Raw genomic sequence first — 24,002 nt, 5'->3', positions numbered from 1 at the left:
AACGTGAAGTATCTGTGAAATGGATTTTAAATGGGAAGTCAGACTGACTAATTGTAGAAAGTACAGGGAGTGCTGCAAATTCCTCACCATAGGAAAGTTTGCTGATGTTTATAGGACATTCCAGACACTCGGACTACTTAGATGTAGCCATTTTAGTTAAAAGAAGGTCACAGTAGTTTAAATGACTCCTACAAGACCTACTAGAAACCACAATTTGGAAATGTTCTATTTGTTTTTTAACGTTTTTCCCAAAACATTGGTATGTAAAAATCATGTTCACTACATTCAAACCTGCTGATACTTGCCATAAAAATTAACACACAAACTGTGTGTATTGATGTAGAAGAGAAAAAAGTGGCAGTTATGAAAAGAAACCTAATGTAAAAAGTATCAAACTGAGGAAGTTTCTTGAATGGATTAAAAAAACAAAACTTAATTGGATAAAAAAAAAAAAAGAGCGTCCGGCTCAGAAATACTTCCTTATCATGGCGGAGCCGTTGTTGGTGTTAAACTCCCCAACTTATGTTGCTGGCCTAAAAGCAAGTGCAGACCACAATGCTCTGGTCCACATCTGGAGGATCCAGACAGCCCTCTATAATTATCTGTGAAGTTTATGCCCCTTCTGCTTGTGCTGCTGGTGCCTTCTGAGCTGACATATTTCTTTTGTACCCTTTGCAAGCCCGTTGATGTCACACTCGTATGTGCCTTGTCAAGGTGGTGATGCCAAAACATGTTGATGGCCACTTTTCCCTGTAGACTACAGACTGACCACGTTTGACACCTAGACCGCTATTTTACACCTTCTGCAACAGACTAACCACCGACAGCACGACTGTGGAGTGGAGGGTGCAGCCCGTACCTCCACCAACACATCATTGTCAGACAAATATTTAGGGTCTATCAGATGAGGACCTGTTGTGTCAAGGACAGGCGAAGTGGTCATAATCTGCAGAAACACTTTCAATGATCCATATTTTCCATGATGTGTGACAATAAAATAAAGTAGGATAGATATTTTTAAAATCCTCCTTTCCCAACTATTTTTACTGTAGAGACTTGAAACGCGTTATCTTATGTTTAACAGATCCCAGGATTTTGTTTCAATTTAGAGCTAATTTAGAAATTATGATCATGAAGCTTTCAGTGTTGATGCAATTTAGAAAAACATCTGTTTAATTTAAAGTAAATGACATTTTCTTCCATGAAAATGAGGCGTTGACTATTGCCCCTTTTGAAAAATCAAAATGTTTTGTGCTTAGAACTCCTATCCAAAATAGCTGATGTTTTAGAGCAAGAGAAAATGTAAAACAAAGTCCTTGTTTACTGGCAGACATCCTTAGCACTTCAAAAATATAATTATAAAGGTGATTGTGCTGACGGACATTTTAGGTTGTTTTGCAAGGGGTCTGATATTCTCAAGAGAGCTGGTTTAACAGTGTGTTTTTTGCTTTCCCTGGGACGATTGTACCTGCTTTTTAAGCCTGATTTCTCCTTAAACTCTCCATATTGTGTGAAACTGCCATGGTTAATCTATTCACCAGAGTTAGCCAGGCTTGAGAAGGGAAGCCTGGTATTTCCTGCTTCACCATACTGCGTTGCGAACTATTCTGCTGAAAAGCAAACTTATGTGGATGGTTTTTCTTAAAACTGATGCGGGTGTGAACCAGCTGTAAATGCTTGAGTGATGCTTGTGGAGGTCTGTTTTTTTTTATACATCCACAGTCTTCTTCCTGTTGCTGAGCCCATGTAACTTAAGCTCTATCTCTCTGATAGGCCATAGGCACCTGTTCCTCTTTTGTGTTTGATTCTGAACCGTTCATCCAGGGCAGGGAACAAGTGTCCAAGACCTTCATAAGGTTGCAAATAGCAAGGAAAACATGGTAGAATCGGGGTCATCTACCTTACGCAAGAATGTTCACCCCCTTAAAATGCCATTTGTCACCTTATGTCTCATAATTAACAAATCATAAATTGTACCTGCAGCAGTTGTTGGGGGTAATGTCTCAAGTTAAGTAATGTCTATTTTCTATTTCACTTCAAGGATGTCCAAGATCCCTCTGTGATTGTAACATTTCCCCTTGATGAAGATGAAAATGTCTCCATGGTTGCATGGACCACCACTCCTTGGACCTTGCCCAGTAACCTTGCTCTTTGCGTGAATCCAGACTTGCAGTATGTAAAACTGAGAGGTATGTGTACTTCAATTCAATATATCGTTATTTTGGTTCACATAAAACCATAACAGATGCATCATAAAATTTTTTTTTTTACAATTGTTTAAGTACGAATATACAAGTATAGCAGCTTCGCCTATATTTAGTGATATTTCATCATGTGAAGGACTATCGTTCAAAATATAAAAATTCCATTTCCTGGCCGCAAAAGTAATATTATAAAATATATAAATAATTAAAACTAGGCATAGTAAAATTTCTAAAATTCATTTACATAATCAATTAGAGATTAGTGACCATTACTCCCTGTGGGCTCAAAATCCATTATAACTAGATGATATTCTCACATGATTAACACAGATTACAATACTTTGAAATAAGACGGGTGCTTGAATTTCCTTATAGCACCAATAAACCTAAAGTGCATGTGCATAAATTAATTAAGTCATTAGAGTGAGAGTACATATTCTTAAATTATTAGGCCTTACCATTTTAACCCTGCTTTTGCCCTTATGAGACTTAAATTAAACAAGAATCTGCTCACACTAAAAACAATTTCTTGTGAAGTATCGGTTTTCAGTATTCGTCTTGCCTCTAGGTAATGTCTAGTATTCATGTTACGACAAATGGGTTTAATCCATTTGTTCCTCGGTTTGACATAGGCCGGGCAGGAGAATAGTATGTGCAGATCATTTTCCTTGGACATATTTTGGCATAGTTCACAACATTCATTACTGTTTCCATTTTCATTTGTAGCCCAGTTCAGCATATTCGTATTAGTTCGTAGCACTCCGTATCTAAACTTCATATATAAGGATTTGGCCAGTTGTGGACGAACTTCATCTAAAAAAGACTCAAAGCTGGCTACCTCTTTGAATAGAAAAAACGTAATTGTTAGTGAACCATTGTCCCTGGTATAAAGCACTTTGTTTTGCATGCAAGCCCAAAATGTTGATTTTAGTAGTGCCCTAGATAATGATGTTAAATGTGTCGGATACTCCCAAAATTAGTACAGGCCCAGTTTCTCAAACCAAGAAGAAACGTGTTTAAGCCACAAAATATTCTTGCTCTGGTCAAAGCTTAGAATCTCCTCTAGACCTTCCTTATAATATGTCAATTCTGAGGTTGACCAGACCCACACCCAATATACTAAAGGTCTTAATATTGCATAATGGTCTGTTCATTTAATATTTAGATCCAAAACCATCGGAATTAGGGGTGTTCGTACAGGCAGGCTTAGCAATCTTCTAAAAAATGTATTCTCTTCTAGTTCAAAACTCTTTTTACAAGTAGACCCCCATATTTCTGCCCCATAAAGAGAAGCTGATTGAGCTCTGTGTTTAAAAACCTCTAGGGCGGGAGACACCGCCTTTGAGATACTACTTCCATGTTTCTTTATTATGGGCAATGTGTTCTGAAGCAGAGTGATCTTATTTTTTTCTAGTTGAGGCTTCCAAGACAACTTTGTGTCCAAAGTTATACCCAGATAGTTAAAAGATTGGACATATTCTAGTTTTTGATTATTAATTACTAAATTCTTTCTAAAAGACTTATGAGGGTTTATTGCCATGTATTTCGTTTTGCTGGCATTTATTTCAAGGCTCTTCGTTTTACAAGTTGTGTTAAGAGTCCAATAAGCTTTGTAGACCTTTGGGGGTTTGTGATATTAATATTGTGTCGTCAGCAAAAAAGAGTGCTGGCACCAGGTCCCCCCCTCCCATTTTGGGAAATCATTTTTACACCCGAGCAAATGTTTTGGAATGTCATTAACATATAATGAAAAAAGAGTGGGTGCCAGTACACACCCCTGGCGCACGCCCCTTTTAACCGGGATTGCCTTAGTGAGTTCGCCCCTCGGGCCCCATCTTACTTTGGCATAGTTGTCCTTGTGTAGTCTTTTTATTTGTACGAGTAATTCATCCGGTAATCCTTGAGATTTCAATGATTCCCAAAGTAAGTTCTGTGGAATGAGGTCGAAAGCGGCCCTAAGGTCTACAAAAGCAATATACAAATGGCCCTTTTTTAAAGTAATATATTTCCAGCATAGACAAATAAATCTAATAACCTGGTCGATTGTGCTTATTTTGGATCTGAATCCCTCTAGGAATTTAGAAAGCACACTGTTCTCTTTGAGCCAGTCGTTTAATCTCATTAAAATATGCCTAGGATTTTTTTTGTTGTAAAATATCGATTAAACTTATGGGTCGATAGTTTGCGGGGTCATAACGATTGCCCTTCTTAAAAATCGGTATGATCTCTGCCCCTTTCCATGATTCAGGTATGGGCGAGCCAGATGCAATTGCGTTGCATAAGCGATTCATGTATGGCCCCCAAACACTACTGTCATGCTTTAACATATCCCCAGGGATTTTATCGGGGCCGGGCGCTTTCCCTGGCTTAACTGCGTTAATTGCCATTAATGTTTCTTCCAAACTAAAATGGAGATCATTAATATTATAATTAGCTGCAGAAACTGCACTTACAGAGATTTCTTCATTTTGAGCAGCCGCATAAAGGCTGGAAAAATGGTCCTCCCAAGTTTTAGCATCGAGATAAAGATCCTTAGTATTCCTACCAGTCTTGTTGCCCTTTGTAATTAGGCGCCAAAAGCCTACTTGGTCCTTAGACTTAGCTGCACTAATTAGATCCGTCCAGATATTGTCGTCCCATGTTTTTTTTGCATGAGCAAGAGTATGTTTGTAGTTAGATCTTTTCTCCCTAATGCCCATTATGTCATTTGTTTTAAGTGCCAATATAAGATCGGCTTTTGTCTCCCGACACTCTTTGTTGTACCATGGGTTATCTCTTATCTTAGGGTCTCTCCCACTACGATCTTTAAATATTCTACTCCCGATCGGAGCTAAGGCTTCTATCAATGCATAATGTGCTGCCAATATCGGAGACTCAACTGCTGGTGAATCCATGTGCAGGGAGACGACGTCTGCAAAGGTGTCATATATCTGCGTCATAGCTTGGATATCTCCTAATATATATGGCCACTTTACAGCTCTACGATTATTGCTGACAAAGATGCCATCAGTTGAGTTGTTACTATCTTCGTTGTTCTCGTTAAAATCAATAAAATGATCCATTGCTAATGTCAGATGTAAGGGACGGTGGTCACTATCATTTCTAGGGTCTATTTTCAAATCAAGTACATTTGGCCAAAACTCAATTGATACCAATAAATCTATATTACTCTTGCAATTAGCCCTACTAAAGGTAAAAATGTTTGGTCTGTCAGAGGGTCAACGACCATTGCACGCCCTGTTGTCAATTTCATAATTTGTGCGGCGGCTATTGAGCAGGGCACTGTCGAACTACTTTCAAGAGCAGGAATGTCATTTGCTATGTCTTCCTCTTCGAAGAGATCCTCAAAATCCACCAATGGTTCAAAGTGCCGTTCAGGTCGCCCCCTACGATTACCAATGCCCTGGGCTCTAGTAAATTTAAAAAAGAATCAAGCTGTTTAACTACTAGGGATTCTTTTGTGGCTGGGTTTGGCCTATTATAGATGTTAATCAAATATCTTGTTTTTTTGTCCCATGTTTTAATTTTCATGTGTACTTTATTTGTAAGGTACTAGGATGCCAAATTGAATCATGACATTTTTTTTTTTTTTTACCTAAATGTAAATATGTGTTTACAGACACGCATTTCCTACCACCCAGTGTTCCCCAAGGTCTCCCGATAAAAATGGTGCCTCACTCGTGTCGGAGGCCCAAGTACCCGCGACAGGGTAGGGCTCAAAACTTATTGAGGCGACTTCAAAATTGGCTATCACAAAATGTTTTGGGCCGTTTCCTGTCGCGGGTACTTGGGCCTCCCACAAAAGTGAGGCACCATTTTTATTGGGAAACCTTGGGGAACGCTGGGTGGTAGGAAATTCGTGTCTGCCCGGCGATACCACAACTTTCCCACACAAAAATGTGTGGAAAAAGTGATTTTTTTTCAGCTAAGTTTGAAGTATTGCAGGGGATTCCGAGTAAGAAAACGTTGGGGAATCCATGCAAGCCATACCTCCCTGGAACCACCCGGGTGTCTAGTTTTCAGAAATGTGTGGGTTTGATAGGTTTCCCTAGCTGGCCTCCGACCATGAGGCCAAAAACCGAGGTGACCCCCTTTTCAAAACTATGTTGTTTTGTGATAGGCAATTTTAATGTCGCCTCAATACGTTTTGGGCCGTAGCCTGTCGCGGTTACTTGGGCCTCCCACACGAGTGAGGCACCATTTTTATCGGGAGACCTTGGGGAACACTGGGTGGTAGGAAATGCGTGTCTGCCCGGCGATGCCACAACTTTCCCACACAAAAATGTGTGGAAAAAGTGATTTTCTTCAGCTTAATTTGAGGTTTGCAGGGGATTCTGGGTAAGAAAACGTTGGGGGATCCACGCAAGCCATACCTCCCTGGAACCACCCGGGTTTCTAGTTTTCAGAAATGTGTGGGTTTGATAGGTTTCTCTAGCTGGCCGCCGAGCACGGGGCCAAAAACCGAGGTGACCCCCTCGCAAAACAAGGTTGTTTTTTGATAGGCAATTTTGATGTCTCCTCAATACGTTTTGGGCCCTTGCCTATCGCTGGTACTAGGGCCTCCCACACGAGTGAGGCACCATTTTTATCGGGAGACCTGGGGGAACGCTAGGTGGTAGGAAATTCGTGTCGGCCCGGTGATGCCACAACTTTCCCACACAAAAATGTGTGGAAAAAGTGATTTTTTCCAACTAAATATGAGGCCAGCAGGGCATATTGGGTAAAAAAAAAGCAATGAGAGCCAAGCAAGTCATTCACCCTTGTACTTCCCCCTTTGTCTAGTACTCAAAAATGTAAAGGTTTGCTTAGGTGACGACTGAGCTAGGGCAGAAAGTCACCTGCTACCCATTTTGATAAAAAAATATCTTCCAAAAGGCCATTAAACCGACACAAATATAAATCTCACACTAATTTGATAAAGCTAATCCACCACTTACACTGGTTGGTTTTAGCACCTCCAGAAACGCTGGCTTCAAAGCACAAATACTTATCAAAGTATAAAAATATTGAAGCTAAGCCTTCTGAAGGGGAGCCATAAAGCCACATCACGGCACCAACCACTTTATGGTCCATTCACATGCCATTCGCACACCACACACACGACTTCCATACTGCCAGCCACGGGCCCAAACAACCATATAACTTGCCCTCACACAAACATACTGCTACCATGCAAGGGCCCATCACATTCATATGCCACAAGACATAATGACTTTGACTATATTTTACTACCTGTCAAGTCTTCACCTACTTCTTCCAGAACGTTACCGAACGCATGCCCAGTGAACCTATACTAATTGCTTCCATGACAGCCACATGAGGCTCAGGAAGACCTGTCTTTCATGCACCTTTAGTGCACTAACTATGCTAAATCCAACTCCTTCCAGTTTGTGGATGCAAGTTGGGGGGTGATCGAGTATGCCGCAAAAACATTTCTCGAGCTGAGCAAGCATATCTACCTTTGAAACTAAGGCAAACATGCTGGAGATCTTCAAAAGACAACATCATAAACTATGAACGGATGAATGTGAAACGAGGGTAGTCCGTGACAACGTAGCATATGTCCAATCCACCGTTATGTGCATTGACTGTAATGCACTTATCATACAGCAAACTGACCATCTACTAAGTTCTAACGGAGGATGAACATGGCAAGCAGCATTGACCCATAAGTACTACAGTAAATTCAGTGTGAGTGTGGCAGCAATGGATTTGAATCCATGGGTGAAGAAGTCCGGACGTGTATCTATACTACCTTTACTATATGCCTTCTACCTTTGCAATATTCCTAGGAAAGCGTACCTACCGTAAGCTGTTCTAACCCGTTCGTGTGTCTGTCCTCAGAGTCCTGCCTAACCATGTCCAATTGTTAAGAGACCCTATACTAATGCCTTCCATCTCTTGCTACTTGAAGCTTGAGTGAACATTTCTGTTACGAGCTATCAATGCTCTCACAATGCTCTATCCAACTCCTTCCAATTTGTGGATGCAAGTTGGGGGGTGCCCGAGTATGACGCAAAAACATTTCTCGAGCTGAGCAAGCATATCTACCTTTGAAACTAAGGCAAACATGCTGGAAATTTTCAAAAGCTTCCTAAAGAGAACATCATAAACTACAAAGAACGGTTGAATGTGAAACACGGGTGCTCCATGACAACGTGGCATATGTTCTGTCCACCAGTATGTGCAGCGTGGGGACTATAATGTACTTGTCAATTGGCGAACAGAACAACTACCACGTTCTGAAAGCAGATAAAGGTGTTGAAGTCCAGGATTTCATGAAGTAGAGGAAGAAATATCCTGCAGCTGCTTGTGTAGTGAAGGAGTGGCCCACAGAGAGTAGGTAACCATTCACACCAATTGAAAGGTTAACCTATTGGCAGCTCCTCCTCAGTCAATTTCCCAGTATTTTGCTTTAGTGTGATACAACATAAAGCAAGTAGGAAAACAGAAGGCAGGCTTACTTGGGCACTGGGGACAGTAAACACGAGTCTCCTGCCTCTTTCGCTGCATCGAGCACACTTTACAACGACGACATGGTCGCTCCTTTTTTAGGTGTTGCAGGAATTTTATCTGCAAAGTGTCGCTCCTGCAGCCTTGCCATGTCCTCCAGAACACATGAGGAGGCTTCTGCTTCTGAAGCAGTAGGACTTTCAATCACAGACAACTGAAAGTCAAGGAAAGACATGAGTCTTCCTGTGGTGGTCTCACGATAAACAACATACGCATTGTATGTTGCCATCTGGATCAGGTGCGTAAATCAATCAATCAAATAATTTGTAGAGCGCACTACATACCCGCAAGGGTTTCAAGGAGCTGAGGGTGGGGAGAGGGGGGTGCTGTTGCTACTGGTCGAACAGCCAGGTCTTGAGTTGTCTCCTGAAGGTTAGAAGGTCTTCGGTTTGTTGTAGGATGAGGGGGAGGGTGTTCCAGGTTGTGGCGGCGCGGTGGGAGAAGGATCTGCCTCCGGCTGTGGTTCTACGGATGTGTGGGACGGTTGCCAGGGAGAGGTCTGGGGAGCGGAGTTTCCTGTTGGGTACGTAGAAGAAGAGTCGACTGTTGAGGTAGGCTGGGCCGGTCTTGTGGAGTGCCTTGTGTGCGTGGATCAGGAGCTTGAAGGAGATTCTTTTGTCGACAGGGAGCCGGTGCAGGTTCCTGAGGTGGGGGGTGATGTTGTTGCGGCGCGGGACGTCGAGGATCAGGCGTGCAGAGGCATTCTGGATTCTTTGCAGTCTGTTGATGAGCTTGGTCAGGGCGCCGGCGTAGAGGGCGTTTCCGTAGTCGAGTCTGCTGCTGACTAGGGCCTGGGTGACAGTTTCTTATACCAAGTGCGAGTTTTATGACCATTGTATGGCTGAAGAACCTGGTCGTTCTTGTCCACTCCGCCCATGTACTTGTTGTAATCAAGTATACAGGTGGGCTTGTGGATTTCGGCCATCTGACCCCAAACCGTGTCAGGTGAAGTGCTCTCAGCAAGAATTATAGTGAGCACGTACACGTCACGCCTATCTGAGAACTTGACTGTGAGCAGTTCGATGGAACGCAACGCAGTGCTCTGGGATTTCTGGAGCTTCTTGCAAACAAGCTCCTGCAGGAATCCTTTGCGGCGACAATGAATTGTACCGCAAGCCACGGTGCCAGCTTTGTTGAGCTCACTGAACAGCTCTACTCCTGTATTGAAATTGTCCACATAAAGGTTATATCCTTTGTGAAGAAGTAGCTGGACAAGCTCCCATACGATCCTTCCTGTGACTCCTAGCATGGAAGGGCAACCTACAGGGTTAAGACTTGTATCCTTCCCTGTATACACTCTCAAGCTGTACACATAGCCAGTGGAGCTCTCACACAGCATGTACAGCTTGGTGCCATAGCAAGCACGTTTGCTTGGAATGTACTGCCTAAACAGCAGCCGCCCCTTATACAAGATCAAGGACTCATCAATGGCTATATTCTTTCCAGGAGTATAAACCTCTGGAAACCTGGCAGACAAATGTTCCATGACAGGCCGAATTTTGAACAACCTGTCATGGTCTGGATGGTCCCGGGGCAATGCAGCAGAATTGTCATTGAAATGCAGCATGCGATGCAATAACAAAAAATTACCTCTGCTCATGTATGGTGCGAAGATGGGGGTTAACCAAACCGTGCGAGTAGACCAGTAGGATAGCAAGGTTGGTTTATGCACTACCCCCATTTTAAGCGTGAGGCTCAAAAATATCTTCAACTCCCCTAGAGAAGTGGGAGTCCACGTGCGCGCCCTAGAATGAGGCGCAAGAGTGCCTCCTTGCTCCCTCAGAAATTGTTCGGCACGCAGATTTGTTTGCTGCACAATTTCGTCTAGGAAGTCAACACCAAAAAAGAGATGGAAGTAGTCAATTGGCCAAAAATTTGTCCTATCTACTTTACATCCAGCGTCACCAGTGAAAGGCGGAATTTGGGGCTGAACTAAATTGGGAGGCTGCCAAGACATGACTCAGTCTGTGCTTGCGGCCGCACGTGCCTGCACTCTGGGTTGTTATAACCTGTTACGGGTGTCCTGCTGCACAGACTGTGCTGGCAAAGGGACAGCACGACTGACATTGTCTCCTTCAGAATCGCTGGACGATGAGTCATCGGATGGAACTGAGCCGCATGAAAAGTCACTCCCAGATTCGGCTCCATTGTCCTCTCCCTCAGATGCCGTCTCAGTATCTGCTGTCTTAGTCTCTGATCCTGCCTCAGAGCTGGACTCCAGAACCAGATTTAGGGCCTGGGCAGCATTCATCCAACGATCTGCCATCTCTGCTAGTGCCTAAACTATCCTTTTAAAACACTATCCTACGTAGAAGGCAGATAGGTTGTTGGTTTTAAAGTGTAGGTGGGTGTCAGTGAGTGAAGTGTTTCTAAGTCAATAATGACGAAGTCACCTTACCTTTGCGAAATCCGTACGCTCTCTAAAAAGACTAAGAAAGAGAGAAAAAAGACACAGTATTACTTTACCTTGACACATAACCATCATAGCAGCCTTTTAGCGCTGGTGGGAGCCAGTGCGACCATCATTTTGGCGCCACGATGCCTACAGGTGAACGTGTGCTTTACAATTGCACACTATGACCTTGTTTGATGCGCTCATTACCATCCTTGCAAACGTGCCCCTCATCTCACCATAGCCCCTCTCTCACATACATTTAATCTGTTACAAAGTGTTTCTACTGCATGGCTTTACTAATCCACTTAGCTGTCTACATAATACAGATCTGTTCGTTTCAGCATACCCTTTATGGCGTCAAAACTGCCACTACACAAAAGTCCGATATCTCTATCTAGCAGAAATTCTTTTTTGTACTCTGCAGCAGTACCACACTTTACTGCCTTTCAGGTAACTTCAAAGAGACTCATTATAGTTCTTTCACAGTCTCATAATTCCAGCACTGAGAAATATCTCTGTAAATAAATATATATATATATATATATATATATATATATATATATATATATATATATATATATATATATATAACAATTAATTCCCAATGTCAGCGCGCTCAATACCTGGTGCAGGCAGCAACGGGTAGAATCCTTACCTGATATTTAAATTCAGAAACACAAAGGATGCCGCATTCCAGAGACAGGTTTCAGAGTTGCTTTATTTTCACCACCACCAGCCGTTTTGAAAATAAAGCAACTCTGAAACCAATCTCTGGAGTGTGGCATCCTTTGTGTTTCTGAATATATATACATTGCACAGAGGCAATCGTACATCAGTTTATAGGAAATGCTACATCAGACAGGACAAGGTGTAGTGTAGCAGTAACATGCCATCTATACTGGCATGCAATATAGTTTGAGTCCTTATTTTGGGACAGCATAAATCCAGAATTTAAAACGTACCATGATTGTTAGGGGTTCTCTTTCATAATGAAAATTATTTTCTACCCAAATGGACCCTTTTCACAAGATTAAGATGATGAAAGACTGGGCAAAAAAACATAAAGCTCTAACATAGCCATTGAAGTTTACATGCAGCATTAGTATGACAGTTTAGCCCAATGAAACCATGAAAAACAAAAGGGCACAGAAGCAGTAACCCACTAACCTCTTTACATTATATGCACTTTGTTATGTGCATGCCTATGGCTCCCCTGGGAGCCGATTGTGGACCCCACAGAAATGCCCATATTTATCTAAATAAATAATTGCTCCCACAGGGGGTCAGCCACTGAGCAGAAGGACCGACCCCTGCCAATATCACCGCCATTTAAAAAAAAAAAAAAGTATTTTTTAAAAAAAAATTGGGGGGCGATCGCACCCCCAGGGAAAGCCAGGTAAATTATTTAATAAATGTACCCTAAAGGGGGGGCGGGGGGACCCATCACCACGAATGCCGACCCCCCCAAAGACATCCCTGGTGCCTAGTGGGGTTGCGATCCACGGCCAGGAATCCCTTTCAGGAAGGCCTCGTTTGAAAGGCGAGACTCTCCCCTTTCAAACGAGTCCTCCCTGAAAGCTGGGGAGGCTGTTTCCAGCCAGAATTCCCCATTGGAGTCTAGCGCGGCCTTACCTGCTGCTGTCCTCGTCTCCGTTGGTTAAATCAGTGACGTCAGAGCGCCTCGCGGCGCACTGTCGCCACAGATGGGCGGGGGTATGTGGCGGGGGAAGACGCGGAAAGCCTTCCGCATCTCCCCCAGTAAAAATTTTTAAAAAAGGAAACTCGTGTGCGATGCACCGGACCATTAATTTGTGCCCTCCCTGGTGAAGTCCAATGGACGTGCGCAGCACCAGGGAGGTAGTGCTTGAGGGTTCATTTTCACTATGCAGACACAGTTACTATAGCTACTTAGATTACAGTTGTAATCTTGGTAATGAATGAATATCAGCCAGCTCTTCATCCCACACTCTGTTCAAGTACATCACCCACACTTTCATCTTGAAAAGGTGGACGAATACGTAAATGCATGTCTTTAGGATACATGAATTTCAAGACTCAATAGGTACTAAAACCAATTGAAAAACATTGGCTAACAGGGTATGTTGAGGCTTGAAAACAAAACCAATATTGTGGGTAAGGAGGTGGGGGTTAATTGTCTTGGTTACAGAGGCTTATTAATGCCCATTGAAGATTTGTTGTGTACCTGTCAGCAGATGCCATGTTGAGGAGGGTAGAAGGTTGTTTTCTCCAGTATTGGAACTTTCATTGATTCCCATGCTCGAATCATTCACCGTCGTCGAGATGGGAGTCCCCGATATACATAAAATAGCAATAGAAACCATTACAAAAAAAGAAACTAGGCCTAGGACCACTCTAGTTTTGTTACATATCCACCTCTTTTTGTAAAAGAGACTAAATAAAATGAACAACCAATCAGATTAGCCTCACCCTCTAGAACCTTCCTGAGAGAACCTCAGAACCTCAGATTTTCTACCGCACGTTGTGCAAGGGAGTCTCCACTGACCTCTACTCAGTTAGCCTTTTTCCTCAAGTTTTTTCACCTGTTTTTCTACAAGATCTGCTTGAACTAAGTGTCAATATGTCTGACAAAGCGAAGAAAGCCCTCTTTAAAGCATGTGCAACCTGTGCTAAGAAGAGGCTTTATGTGGAGGACAAGCACAAGGATTGCATTTACTGTCTGTACCCAGACCATAAGGCAGCAGACTGTAAAATATGCCGCACCTTCTCAACAAAGACTTTGTGAGAACATGAGGGGGCGTCTCTTGACCTGGCTCCAGAAGCTTAAATCAAGGAAGAAGCCAGTTTCAAGTGATAGTGATGATGCCTCCTCTGCTTCATCTTCTAGGTGGTCTGGGATAAAGGGGTAGGTCTTCCACTTCATCTTCTAAGGACCGTCCCAGTAAAGCTTGAAACAGATCTCTCATAGGTCTGAAAGGCGTAGTCCTAGCAAATCTCCTCACCAAGGTGTAATGGAGAGAGAAGGACTATCAGCAGGCATGTCATCAGAGAGGAAATCCAGCTCAGTTCCTCCATCGTCTCCTCCTGCAACCCCAAAGGCCTTCAAAAAGCCCTCATCTGTCTCTTCTGATGGCAAGTCTCTGAAGAAAATTCGTTCATCGACGACCCAGTCAACGACTCAGTCGACAAAGACTTCCAAGGTACAGTCTAAGTCCTCGTCTCTTTCACTTCCGGCTCCGTCAACGGGCTCGTCAACGGTTATTTCCTCATCTTCGCCTACGCTGCATGGTTCAGCGCCGATGGCATCGACGCCCATTGTAGGTTCCACGGTGATGTCAACTCTGTCGTCGACAATGGCGTCGATGACTTCAACGTCGACGAGAATGTCGACGGCGGCAGTGATGGCGGCAACTACGTCTACCACGACGATCGCAGCATCCGTTGCAGTGGTGACCTCGACGACGGTTCCGTTCATGTCTTCTTCGACGACCCTAACATCATCGTTGATTACCCCGTCGACGAGGGGAAATAATTGCAGTTACAATCAGGACGCGCCAGATTACCCCTGAAATGACTTCCCCCAGGAGGGTGACACCTCTACCACCTGCACTCCTCCTTGAAGAGGAGGGATCTGAGGAAGATGACGGGCCGTATGGGTATTCAAATAGCCCGTCTCAGTTAAACGTCAAGTGCCAACACACAGACTCTGAGGAAGAATATGTGGAGGAGCAGCAGTATGATCCTCCCTTAGGTTATCAAGAGGTCTACCAGCAGCAGATGGTCTCTATGCCTTCCTCCCTACTAACGGACTTACAATTCATTCTTTCGGACTATAGACTGAGATTCCCAACACAATCTCCGGCTCCGGTGGTGCCAGTTACAGCTGTTCCTCATGCACTGACTTCTACCCTTCAATTGTCACCACCACCACCACTGCCCGTGGCTTCAGATACACCGCCAATCGTCCCTCTCATCCAGGATGATGCATCTGATGAGTACCAGGGCAACGTTGCGCTTCCAGATCCAGACACGGAGTGGAATGACTATATTATTCCTGATCCAGCTTCGCCTTCTCCAGCGCCAGTGGTTTCTCTCCCTGGAGACACAGGGGGTTTCCATAATTTGATGGAAAGGGCTGCCAAGAGGTTCGAACTGCCCATGCCCATGGTGTAGTCCGAATGCTTCCTTTATGACTTTAAAGAGCCTTACAGAAAATCAGTTTGGATCACTCCTATAGTGGGTCATGTCTGGGACGAAGGTCTAAAGGTTATGAGAAATCCAGCCACGGTAATTCCAGTACTGCCTCGCCTCGAAAAGAAATATAAGGCTCCTGAGGATAGCCCGGCCTGCCTGGTCAGTCAGCCTAAACCGAACTCGGTCATCTCCCAGGCAGCCCAAAGAAAGTCTAAAAATCCTTCAGCTCCCCTCACGACATCTCCAGATTAAGAGGGCAGACGCCTCGATAAGGCCAGCAAGAGGTTTTCCTCCATGTCCAGCCTGATGGTCAGGGCCGCAAACGCCTTAGCAATACTGGGTCGCTGCGATCATCAGATGTGGTGCGACCTTTCACCCTATCTGGATCAATTGCTGGAAGATGCGAGAGTGGAGGCAAAAAAGATTTTTCAAGAGGGAGAGAAAACTTATTCTGAAGTCATTGACTGTGCAATGGACATTGCAACAACTGCGTTCCCCCCTTCATCGCCAAGGCTGGCTTCGAGCTACATGGTTTCGTCCAAAGGTCCAAAACAAAATCTTGGATCTTCCCTTCGATGGTGAGGCACTCTTTGGGAAGCATATTGAAGATGCGTTCCAAGATATTAAGAAAGACACAGATAACGCAAAATCCTTAGGGACTCTGCAATACCGCAAGGCCCCTTTCGTGGGGCCAGAGTCAGAGGCCTTCCTACCTACAGAGGAGGATACCAGCAACAGCGATATTCTTCATATGCATCAGCCTCCCAATCCTACCGCCCGCAATATAACAAGCGGCAGGGTCAATCATCTTCTTTCTCTCGATCGAACAACAGAGGACGACAAGGACGCCAATGGAAGGACTCCTCTAAGCGTCAATAGCGGCTTGCTGGCTCTACCTACTGTCCCTTCTCCTCTTGTAACACCAGTGGTAAGCAGAATCTCACTTTACTTCCACGACTGGCGGCAAGTAACATCGTATCGTTGGGTTCTGAACATCATTCAATACGGCCATACTCTGGAGTTTGTCCATCCACTGCCATCCAAGCCTCCTCGCGCCACCGAGTCAAAACATCTTCTTCTTCTACCTTTGGAAGTCCATAAAATGCTCCTGAAAGGGGCGATAGAGCCAATTCCTCTCTCTCAGCGGGGAGAGGTTTTCTACTCTCAGTTCTTCCTGGTTTGGAAGACCTTAGAGAAGTGGCGCCCTATTATAGATCTGAGGGAGATCAACACCTATCTCATCAAACAATCATTTCGAATGGTTTCCTTGCAGGACATCCTTCGACTCCTCAATGCAGGAGATTACATGGCCACATTGGATCTAGAGGACGCATACTTTCATGTACCCATCCATCCAGCCCACAGGAAGTTCCTTCGCTTCACAGTAGCCAAGAGCCACTTTCAGTTCAAGGTCCTGCCATTTGGACTCAGGTCTGCTCCGTGGATCTTTACAAAAGTACTAGCTCCCGTGGCAGCTTTTCTACGAAAGCAGCAGTTTCAGTTTTTCCCTTACCTGGACGACTGGTTGCTAAAGGCTTCTTCCAAGAACGCGGCAGACAATCTGGGCCTTACTCTCAACACAGAAAAGTCGACTCTGTGCCCATCCGGAACAGCCCAGTTCCTGGGAGCCATTCTGGACACGTCCCTCAACAAAGCTTTTCCGACCCTGGAGCGACAAGAAAAGCTGATGGTCATGACCAGTCTACTTATAAAAAGGCAGTCACTTTCAGTTCGCCTCTACAAGTCCCTCCTAGGGTCCATTTCTTCCTGCATTCCTCTAATTCCTTACTGCAGGTTGCGGATGCGCCCGCTCCAGGAGGAGCTAGACTTGCGGTGGCGCCAAGTGGACGGGTCCTTCGAAGACAAGATCTTTGTTACCGCGTCTATGAGGGAGACCGCATCATGGTGGGTGAACGAGGAAAACATTTTGCAGGGTCTCTCCTTCAGGGTTGACCCAGCCCCTCAAATAATAACTATGGACGCCTCGCTGGAGGGCTGGGGAGCGGTCTTGCAAGACCTTCGCGTAAGCGGCCGTTGGCTACCCCAACATCATCTTCTACATATCAATCTGTTGGAGCTCAGAACGATTCGCCTGGCCTTGCAAGCTTTCCTCCCGCGGATAGAGCAGTCTGTGGTGCTGGTACAAACGGACAACACGACGGCCAAGCATTACATAAACAAAGAGGGTGGCACTAAGTCTCGTCTTTCATCAAAAGAAGCTCAGACGATCTGGGAATGGGCGATCCAGTATGGGATATCACTATAAGCGGTACATCTTCCGGGCGTTCTCAACGAGACGGCGGGCACGCTGAGCAGACTGAAATCGGTCAGCTACAAATGGGAACTGGACCAGTCCACTCTGGAGTAGGTGTTTCGCCTATGGGGCAGGCCGTCCGTAGACCTCTTTGGCATGCCAGAGAACAAGAAATGCCAATTCTACGCAAGCAGGCTTCACCGTCCGGGATCATTGGGGAATGCGCTTTCGATGGCCTGGTCAGGCGCCTTTGTTTATGCTTTTCCCCCCATTCCGCTGATCCCCAGACTTCTCAGGAAGCTCAAGGTGGAACCTTGAGAGATGATTTTGATAGCGCCAATTGTGGTTCACAGAGCTGCATCTTCTCTCTCTGGAACGTCCACTTCCTTTACAACCGATTCCTTCGCTGCTGACAATGGACAGGGCCAAGTCTGGCACCCGGATCCTCGATCCCTGCAGTTATCGGCATGGCTCCTGAGCACCGAGAATTTCTTGGTTTGACCTTTTCGGCAGAATGTAGAGACATACTTTCTCAGACACAAGCCCCAAGTACCAACAAAACATACCGGCTAAAGTGGAAGCATTTCTGCCTTTGGTGCCAGAAGGAAGGGCATTCATCCTCTTTCTTCTGCACCATATGAAGTTCTTCCTTACATCCTTTCGTTAGCGAAAGCAGGGCTGGCTCACTCCTCCATCAAAGTTCATCTTGCCGTCATCTCTCGCTTTAGATGCACGTCTTCTGGTCCTTCCCTCTAGTCAGCAAGGATCATTAAACAGTTTCTCAAGGGCCTTTTTAGAGTCTTCCCTCCAGTCCAGCTTCCGCCTCCTCTTTGGCACCTAAATTTGGTTCTCACCCAGCTCATGAAGCATCCCCTTGAGCCTATTCATTGGGCGGACTTTAAATTTCTCTCCTGGAAGGTGGCTCTTCTGCCAGCCTTAACGTCGGCTAGGAGAGTAGGTGAATTACAGGCACTCACCATTCAGTAACCTTTCCTACAATTTAAAAAGGGGACAGTGATACTTCGTACCAACCCAAAGTTCATTCCGAAGGTACCTTCAGACTTTCATTTGAATGAGCCGGTCATACTCAAAACGTTTTTCCCTCAACCTACTACTCCGGCAGAAAAAGCACTGCACTCACTGGACATTCAGAGGTGCTTAACATTTTATCTTCAACGTAGTAAGGACTTCAGGAAGTCACCTCAGCTCTTTGTGGCTTTCAGCGCCCCTCGTAAGGGTTTCCTCCTTTCCAAGCAGGGGATTGCTCGTTGGATTACCAGCGCTATCCAGTATTGTCACCGAGCAGCGGGCAAGCCCCTTGAAGGGCGGGTCTGTGCTCACTCCACGATGGTGGTTTCTTCTTCGACAGCCCTCTTTGCCGGAGTTCCTATCCGGGAGAGCTGCAGAGCAGCGACCTGGAGCAGTACTCATACATTTACAAGACATTACTGCCTGGATTTTTCAACGCAGAGTGACACAGCTGTGTGCCAGGCAGACGTGAGGAACCTCTTTCATTAAGTGGTGAGCTTTCCCTTTCAACCCTCATTCCGTCATTCTGTATAAGCTCTTTGCACATTTTTGAAGTTCATTTACTGGTTTCTTCTTTGTTTCCTTATGTTTACAAATGTGTTTAATGACCATTAACTTTCGATTTTAATTATTAATAATGGATAAATATGGAATCAAGGTTCAGAAAATGTGCTCATAACTGCTAGCTACTCTGATTCAAGCATGGGAATCTATGAAAGTTACAATACTGGAGTACGAAAACAAGTTACTTACCTGTAACTTTGGTTCTCCAGTATTGGAAGCTTTCATAGATTTCCATGCGACCCACCCTCCTCCCCTGAGAAAGCTCAGCCTTCAGCATCTTAAATTATATGATTACACAAGGGCTACGAAAATCTGAGGGCCTGAGGTTCTCTCAGGAAGGTTCTAGAGGGTAAGGCTAATCTGATTGGTTGTTCATTTTATTTGGTCTCTTTTACGACGGGGAATGATTCAAGCATGGGAATCTATGAAAGCTCCCAATACTGGAGAACCAAAGTTACAGGTAAGTAACTTGTTTTCTTAGAGAAAGTTTGGCTTGTTTCCATTTTCAGCACATCAAGTCATTGTACATAGTTCAGATTATTGTTCATTTCTGAAGTAGTAGAGCGTTGTCAACTTTGGGCAGTATTTCATTACCAGTTCTCAAGTTGTGGGTTGAGAATGCTACCTTTTGCCTGATCCCTTCATCTCTGCTCCTGGACTTTTAATTTGTGGGGGCTGAGTGTTCCACATAGCTTATCTTGAGCTCCATTTCCCTGGAAGCCCAGCTGCCAGGCTTCTAGTTGATCTTCATAGTGTATCCTTTCGATCGCCTCTAGTGTCTCTTATTTTTCTATTCTTTTCTGGGTGCAGAAATGGTGTATCTTCCCAATAACGGCCCAACTTGCAGGCTCCCTCAATGTGAGAATGATGTCCTATGTTTGTCTCTCTCAGGAGGACCCTGAGCGGAAACTGTTCCCTGAGGAGACAGATTCGACTTTCTTCATATTGGTGCTTCTCTTTGTGGATCTTTTTGCCACAGCCATGAACAGGTATTACTGCCAATTTTGTGCTTGCCATTTCCTGTCAGTTGGTTCCCTGGTAGATACCTTCAGGTTCAGCTGGTCTCATTGACTGCTGGACTGGTTTCCACGGATTCCTGAGTGTATCCCGAGACGCTATGGTAGTATGCAGGAGGTTTAGGAGCAGCTGATTCTGATCTCTCTGTGGTGGCGAGGAGGATTCGATATGCCAATCTGTTGGTGTTCATCATTTGCCTCCCGCAACCGAATCCATTCGCATGCAGAATGGCCCAGCTCTTCTAGCTGGATGGTCAGTTCCTCTATACAAAATCTTCAGATGCGTGGAGATTGAAAAGTGTCAGCTAAAATCCTTTTTGCCTTCCTAACGACGTCACAGGACCTCTTTTTGACAGCAAAGAAGCCTACCACCAAATCTGTGTATGGAAAATGTGGGAATTAATTTGTACAGTGGGGAGAGGTGGAAGGCATTAATACTTTTAAATAGCTCTTGTCTGACATCTTGAGGTTACATTGTCTCTTGCAATGCACTATCAGCCATTGGCTATGGTTAAAGGCTGCTAACAGCTCCATTGTTTATGCAGCTTTCTAATCAGCCTTCCTTCTTTAAGTTGGCACTAGTGCTGTACTTTTGCACATGTTTGCTTTATCTATTTTCTTTAAGCTCTTTGCATTGTGTCTCGGTGGGATTTGAACCTTGTTTTGACTTTCTTTATGGTCTTGCCATTTGAGCTGATCTGCTTTTCTCTGAAACAGATTCTTTATCTGATCCCCAGTTTTGTTGGTGGCAATTTATTTTACTCACAGGGTTGGAGAACTTCAATCCGTTTCAGTTCAAACACCCTTCACAGTTTTCTTTCAGGATAAGTTAGATTTTACACTTGCCCATACTGCGTACCCAAGGTTATTTTTGCCTTTCATATGGCCCCATATATCACCCTCCAACTTTCTTCCATTCTTTGGATCCAACCAAGGAGAAAAATCGATTGTGTGTACTGGACTTGAGGTGTGCAGTTACCTACTACAGTGAACACCCTAGCCAGGACAGAGTAGATGTTCAGCTCTTTGTGAGCTTCGCCAGAGCAAAGAAGGGTAAGGCAGAGACAAGACACACCATTTTGTGTTTGGTCCTCCCGTACATCTTAATATGGCTTGCCTTGGTTAAGAAAGACCCTCTAGAAGACATTGTGCTCGTTCTACCAGGCTGCATCCAAGGCATTTTCCAGATGTGCTGGGACTGCTAACATCTGCCAGGCAGCACCACACGTCTCAGGCAGGCAGTGATGGACACTTCGACCAAGCTGTGTTGAACAGTTTCCTTGGTTAACCTGTCCCATCTCCCAGGAAGGTACTGCTCCCCAAGGAGCTAGTGCCGTGATTTATAAGACCCCGAGGTATATAAACCTTTTACGTGCTGTATTTGTTGCTATTGTGGTCCTCTGGGTTCCCGTCGGTATGCTTCGAGGAGCAAAAAAAACATTAGGAACTGACATCCACGCTCAGGTAAGCACCCAATATACTGCTGTGATGTCATGTCTGGAATTGGAGGCCTGTCCGGAGCCCCTGGGCGTCACCTGTTGGTGCTGGTTTGTCATTACTGGGAACAGTATTTCCGAACCAGTCGGAAAGGAGTAATCATAAGATGATGTAGTCTGCAGGACGAGTATGTATCAATTAACAATATTGTTCGTGAGTAAGAAACTTTATCCACTTGTACATCAAAATTATTCCTCTGGCATGAACTCATTTTGGTAGAGGTTATCTGGTCTATATGGAAACACCAGTGGGGCTAGAGGCGTCTTTTTTTACATATCGTTCCTAGACATTTAAATGGCACTACCCTAGTCTGATTGCCTTTTAGTTTAATGACTTCTCTTGAAATACTATGACTGCCCTAGGGGTCAGGTAGAGTCTATTCGGAATGAGAATTGATTTCATCACTAAGGTGGTGACTCTGGTGTAGTGGGTTTTGACCCGGACTACCCTAGTGACAACATTGTGCCTGGTCCTAACCTAATCACTTCATTTTCCTGACAGCACCTAAATAGCAGTATTCGAAAACGAAATAAAAATGGACACCCACTCCTACATGTTTACATTGCTATTGACTGTTCATTGGGTATAGGTGATTTGTTATGTTGAGAGCAATACATTGTAGCTTAAATATCATATTGTGTGACAATGGGAACCTGATGAAAAAAATTGGTATTTTAAATGTTAGTGGCGCATTTCAATATAAGGCCAGGGATGTGGAATTCCTATAGCCCGACGCCCAGGACATATTGTTTGGGGTCAAGGGAAACAAGTTTTTATGTGTGTTTTGTCCTTGGGACCAGTAGGAATAACCCCCTGCTGCACAAACCCATTAACTGCCAGTTTGCAGTACCACATTATGGATCAGGGAAGGGCACTGTCTGCAGATAAGGTAATATTTGTATCCATATGTTAATGCTGTTCAAACTTGTATTTATGGTTCATTAATTGAAAGCCTTCATTATTAGGGTGAGCGCTCTAAGTAAATGTTGTAAGCTCCGACTGCACTACTGACAGTGGTTCCAGTATAAAAATGTGCACACACGTTTGCAAAGTTTAGCAATATGAGGCTATGTATAATGCTCCCACAATGCTCTTTGATTTGATGCAAATATTTGTAGAAGCTTGAAAGCAAGATTGATGATTCTTTGCTTTCAAAATAAAATGTTCATAAAAAAATGAAAGCAGGAAAAAAAACATTTTGCTAAACTACTGTAAAGTTTCAGGTACCATTTCTTTGCAGCATCATTTAGTAACATATGTTGATGCATGCTAATATTTCCTAAACATATTCATAATGGAAAATCAGTGTAACCAGTTTCAAGAAGATTATGGGAAACAAAAATAAAGGAGCATTGGCAAAGCCAGAGGTCTGAAATTGGTGGTCAGCTTTTTAATGTTGTCAATGTGTGAATTGTTCTGGCATGGGTTTTGTAAAACCTTATTGGTGGGGGAGCTGCCGGGCACTCACCATTATAACAAACAATGGCAAAAGGAAAAATAGTTTTTGGTCTCAAAAAGCACACACTGCCACAGTAGTTACTGTCACTGAACAAAACTATTTTGTGTGCCAATATGCTTCTTGTGAAAGAGCAGAATGCGGTTACTCACAGTGAAGCCAGTCGCTGCAGAGAGAGAGACAGAATGTAGGGGCCCAATTATTAAAGAAAGTCTCAAAAGTTCCCCCAAAGTCTAATGTGCATGTGTAGATTTGCTCATGCGCAAATCTGAGTGTTTGCAAGTTCACTTTACCCCCAACCACTTTTTTCCCCAACTCTGGAAGAAGGTTTATGTCTGCCATTGTCAGGAGTAAATTTGCAACATTTCTCAGTATGGGAAAAGATTAGAGAAGAGTTGTTGAACATCTTGAAACATGCAAGTTAGTAGGTGTGCAGAGACTCAAAAGGGCATTCTAACCTTGGAACTATTGCTTACCACTACCTTCAGCCCCAGTATGTAGATCTGCGGAAACATGTCAATATAATGGGATTGTAAGTATTCAAACACTACTATGGTACGAGCCCTGACATAATCAGAGAGGATATATCAGAGCTCTTATATAATGGGATTGCTGCCATAATTTGGCACTGCACTACATGGCACCATAGGGACAAGTGGATTTTGTTACAGGACAAGTAGATTTTTTAAGGAACCTGCCCCATGGACAAGTAGATATTTTATTAAATTCCACACCCCTGTAAGGCAAAACTTGTATTTGCCTTTGCATTAAACTGTATACTTGAAAACAGAGCAGTCCAATCTATATACAAATGGAGCAGCACCTTTGCTACTGAGGTCATTGAATTATTACTTGTAGAAGAGTAACCCTTTTCCCTCTCTGCCCAGAAGCTCCGGGAGTG

General features: G+C 44.1%; 1 protein-coding gene across 1 annotated transcript in view; it reads left to right on the top strand.

Moving 5' to 3' along the window:
- The window catches only part of IARS1 (isoleucyl-tRNA synthetase 1), a 645,156-nt gene that overhangs the window by 112,597 nt on the left and 508,557 nt on the right, over positions 1-24,002 (top strand). The window contains exon 7 of the mRNA XM_085624880.1: positions 2,042-2,189. Within this exon, the coding sequence (XP_085481006.1) occupies positions 2,042-2,189 (148 nt within the window). The remainder of the gene's footprint in view (positions 1-2,041; positions 2,190-24,002) is intronic.

The sequence above is a fragment of the Triturus cristatus genome, chromosome 9, assembly GCF_964204655.1.
Source record: "Triturus cristatus chromosome 9, aTriCri1.1, whole genome shotgun sequence".
NCBI classification, from domain to species: domain Eukaryota; kingdom Metazoa; phylum Chordata; class Amphibia; order Caudata; family Salamandridae; genus Triturus; species Triturus cristatus.
The sequence above is the reverse complement of the archived record's forward strand: the minus strand, read 5'-3'. Positions and strand labels throughout refer to the sequence as shown.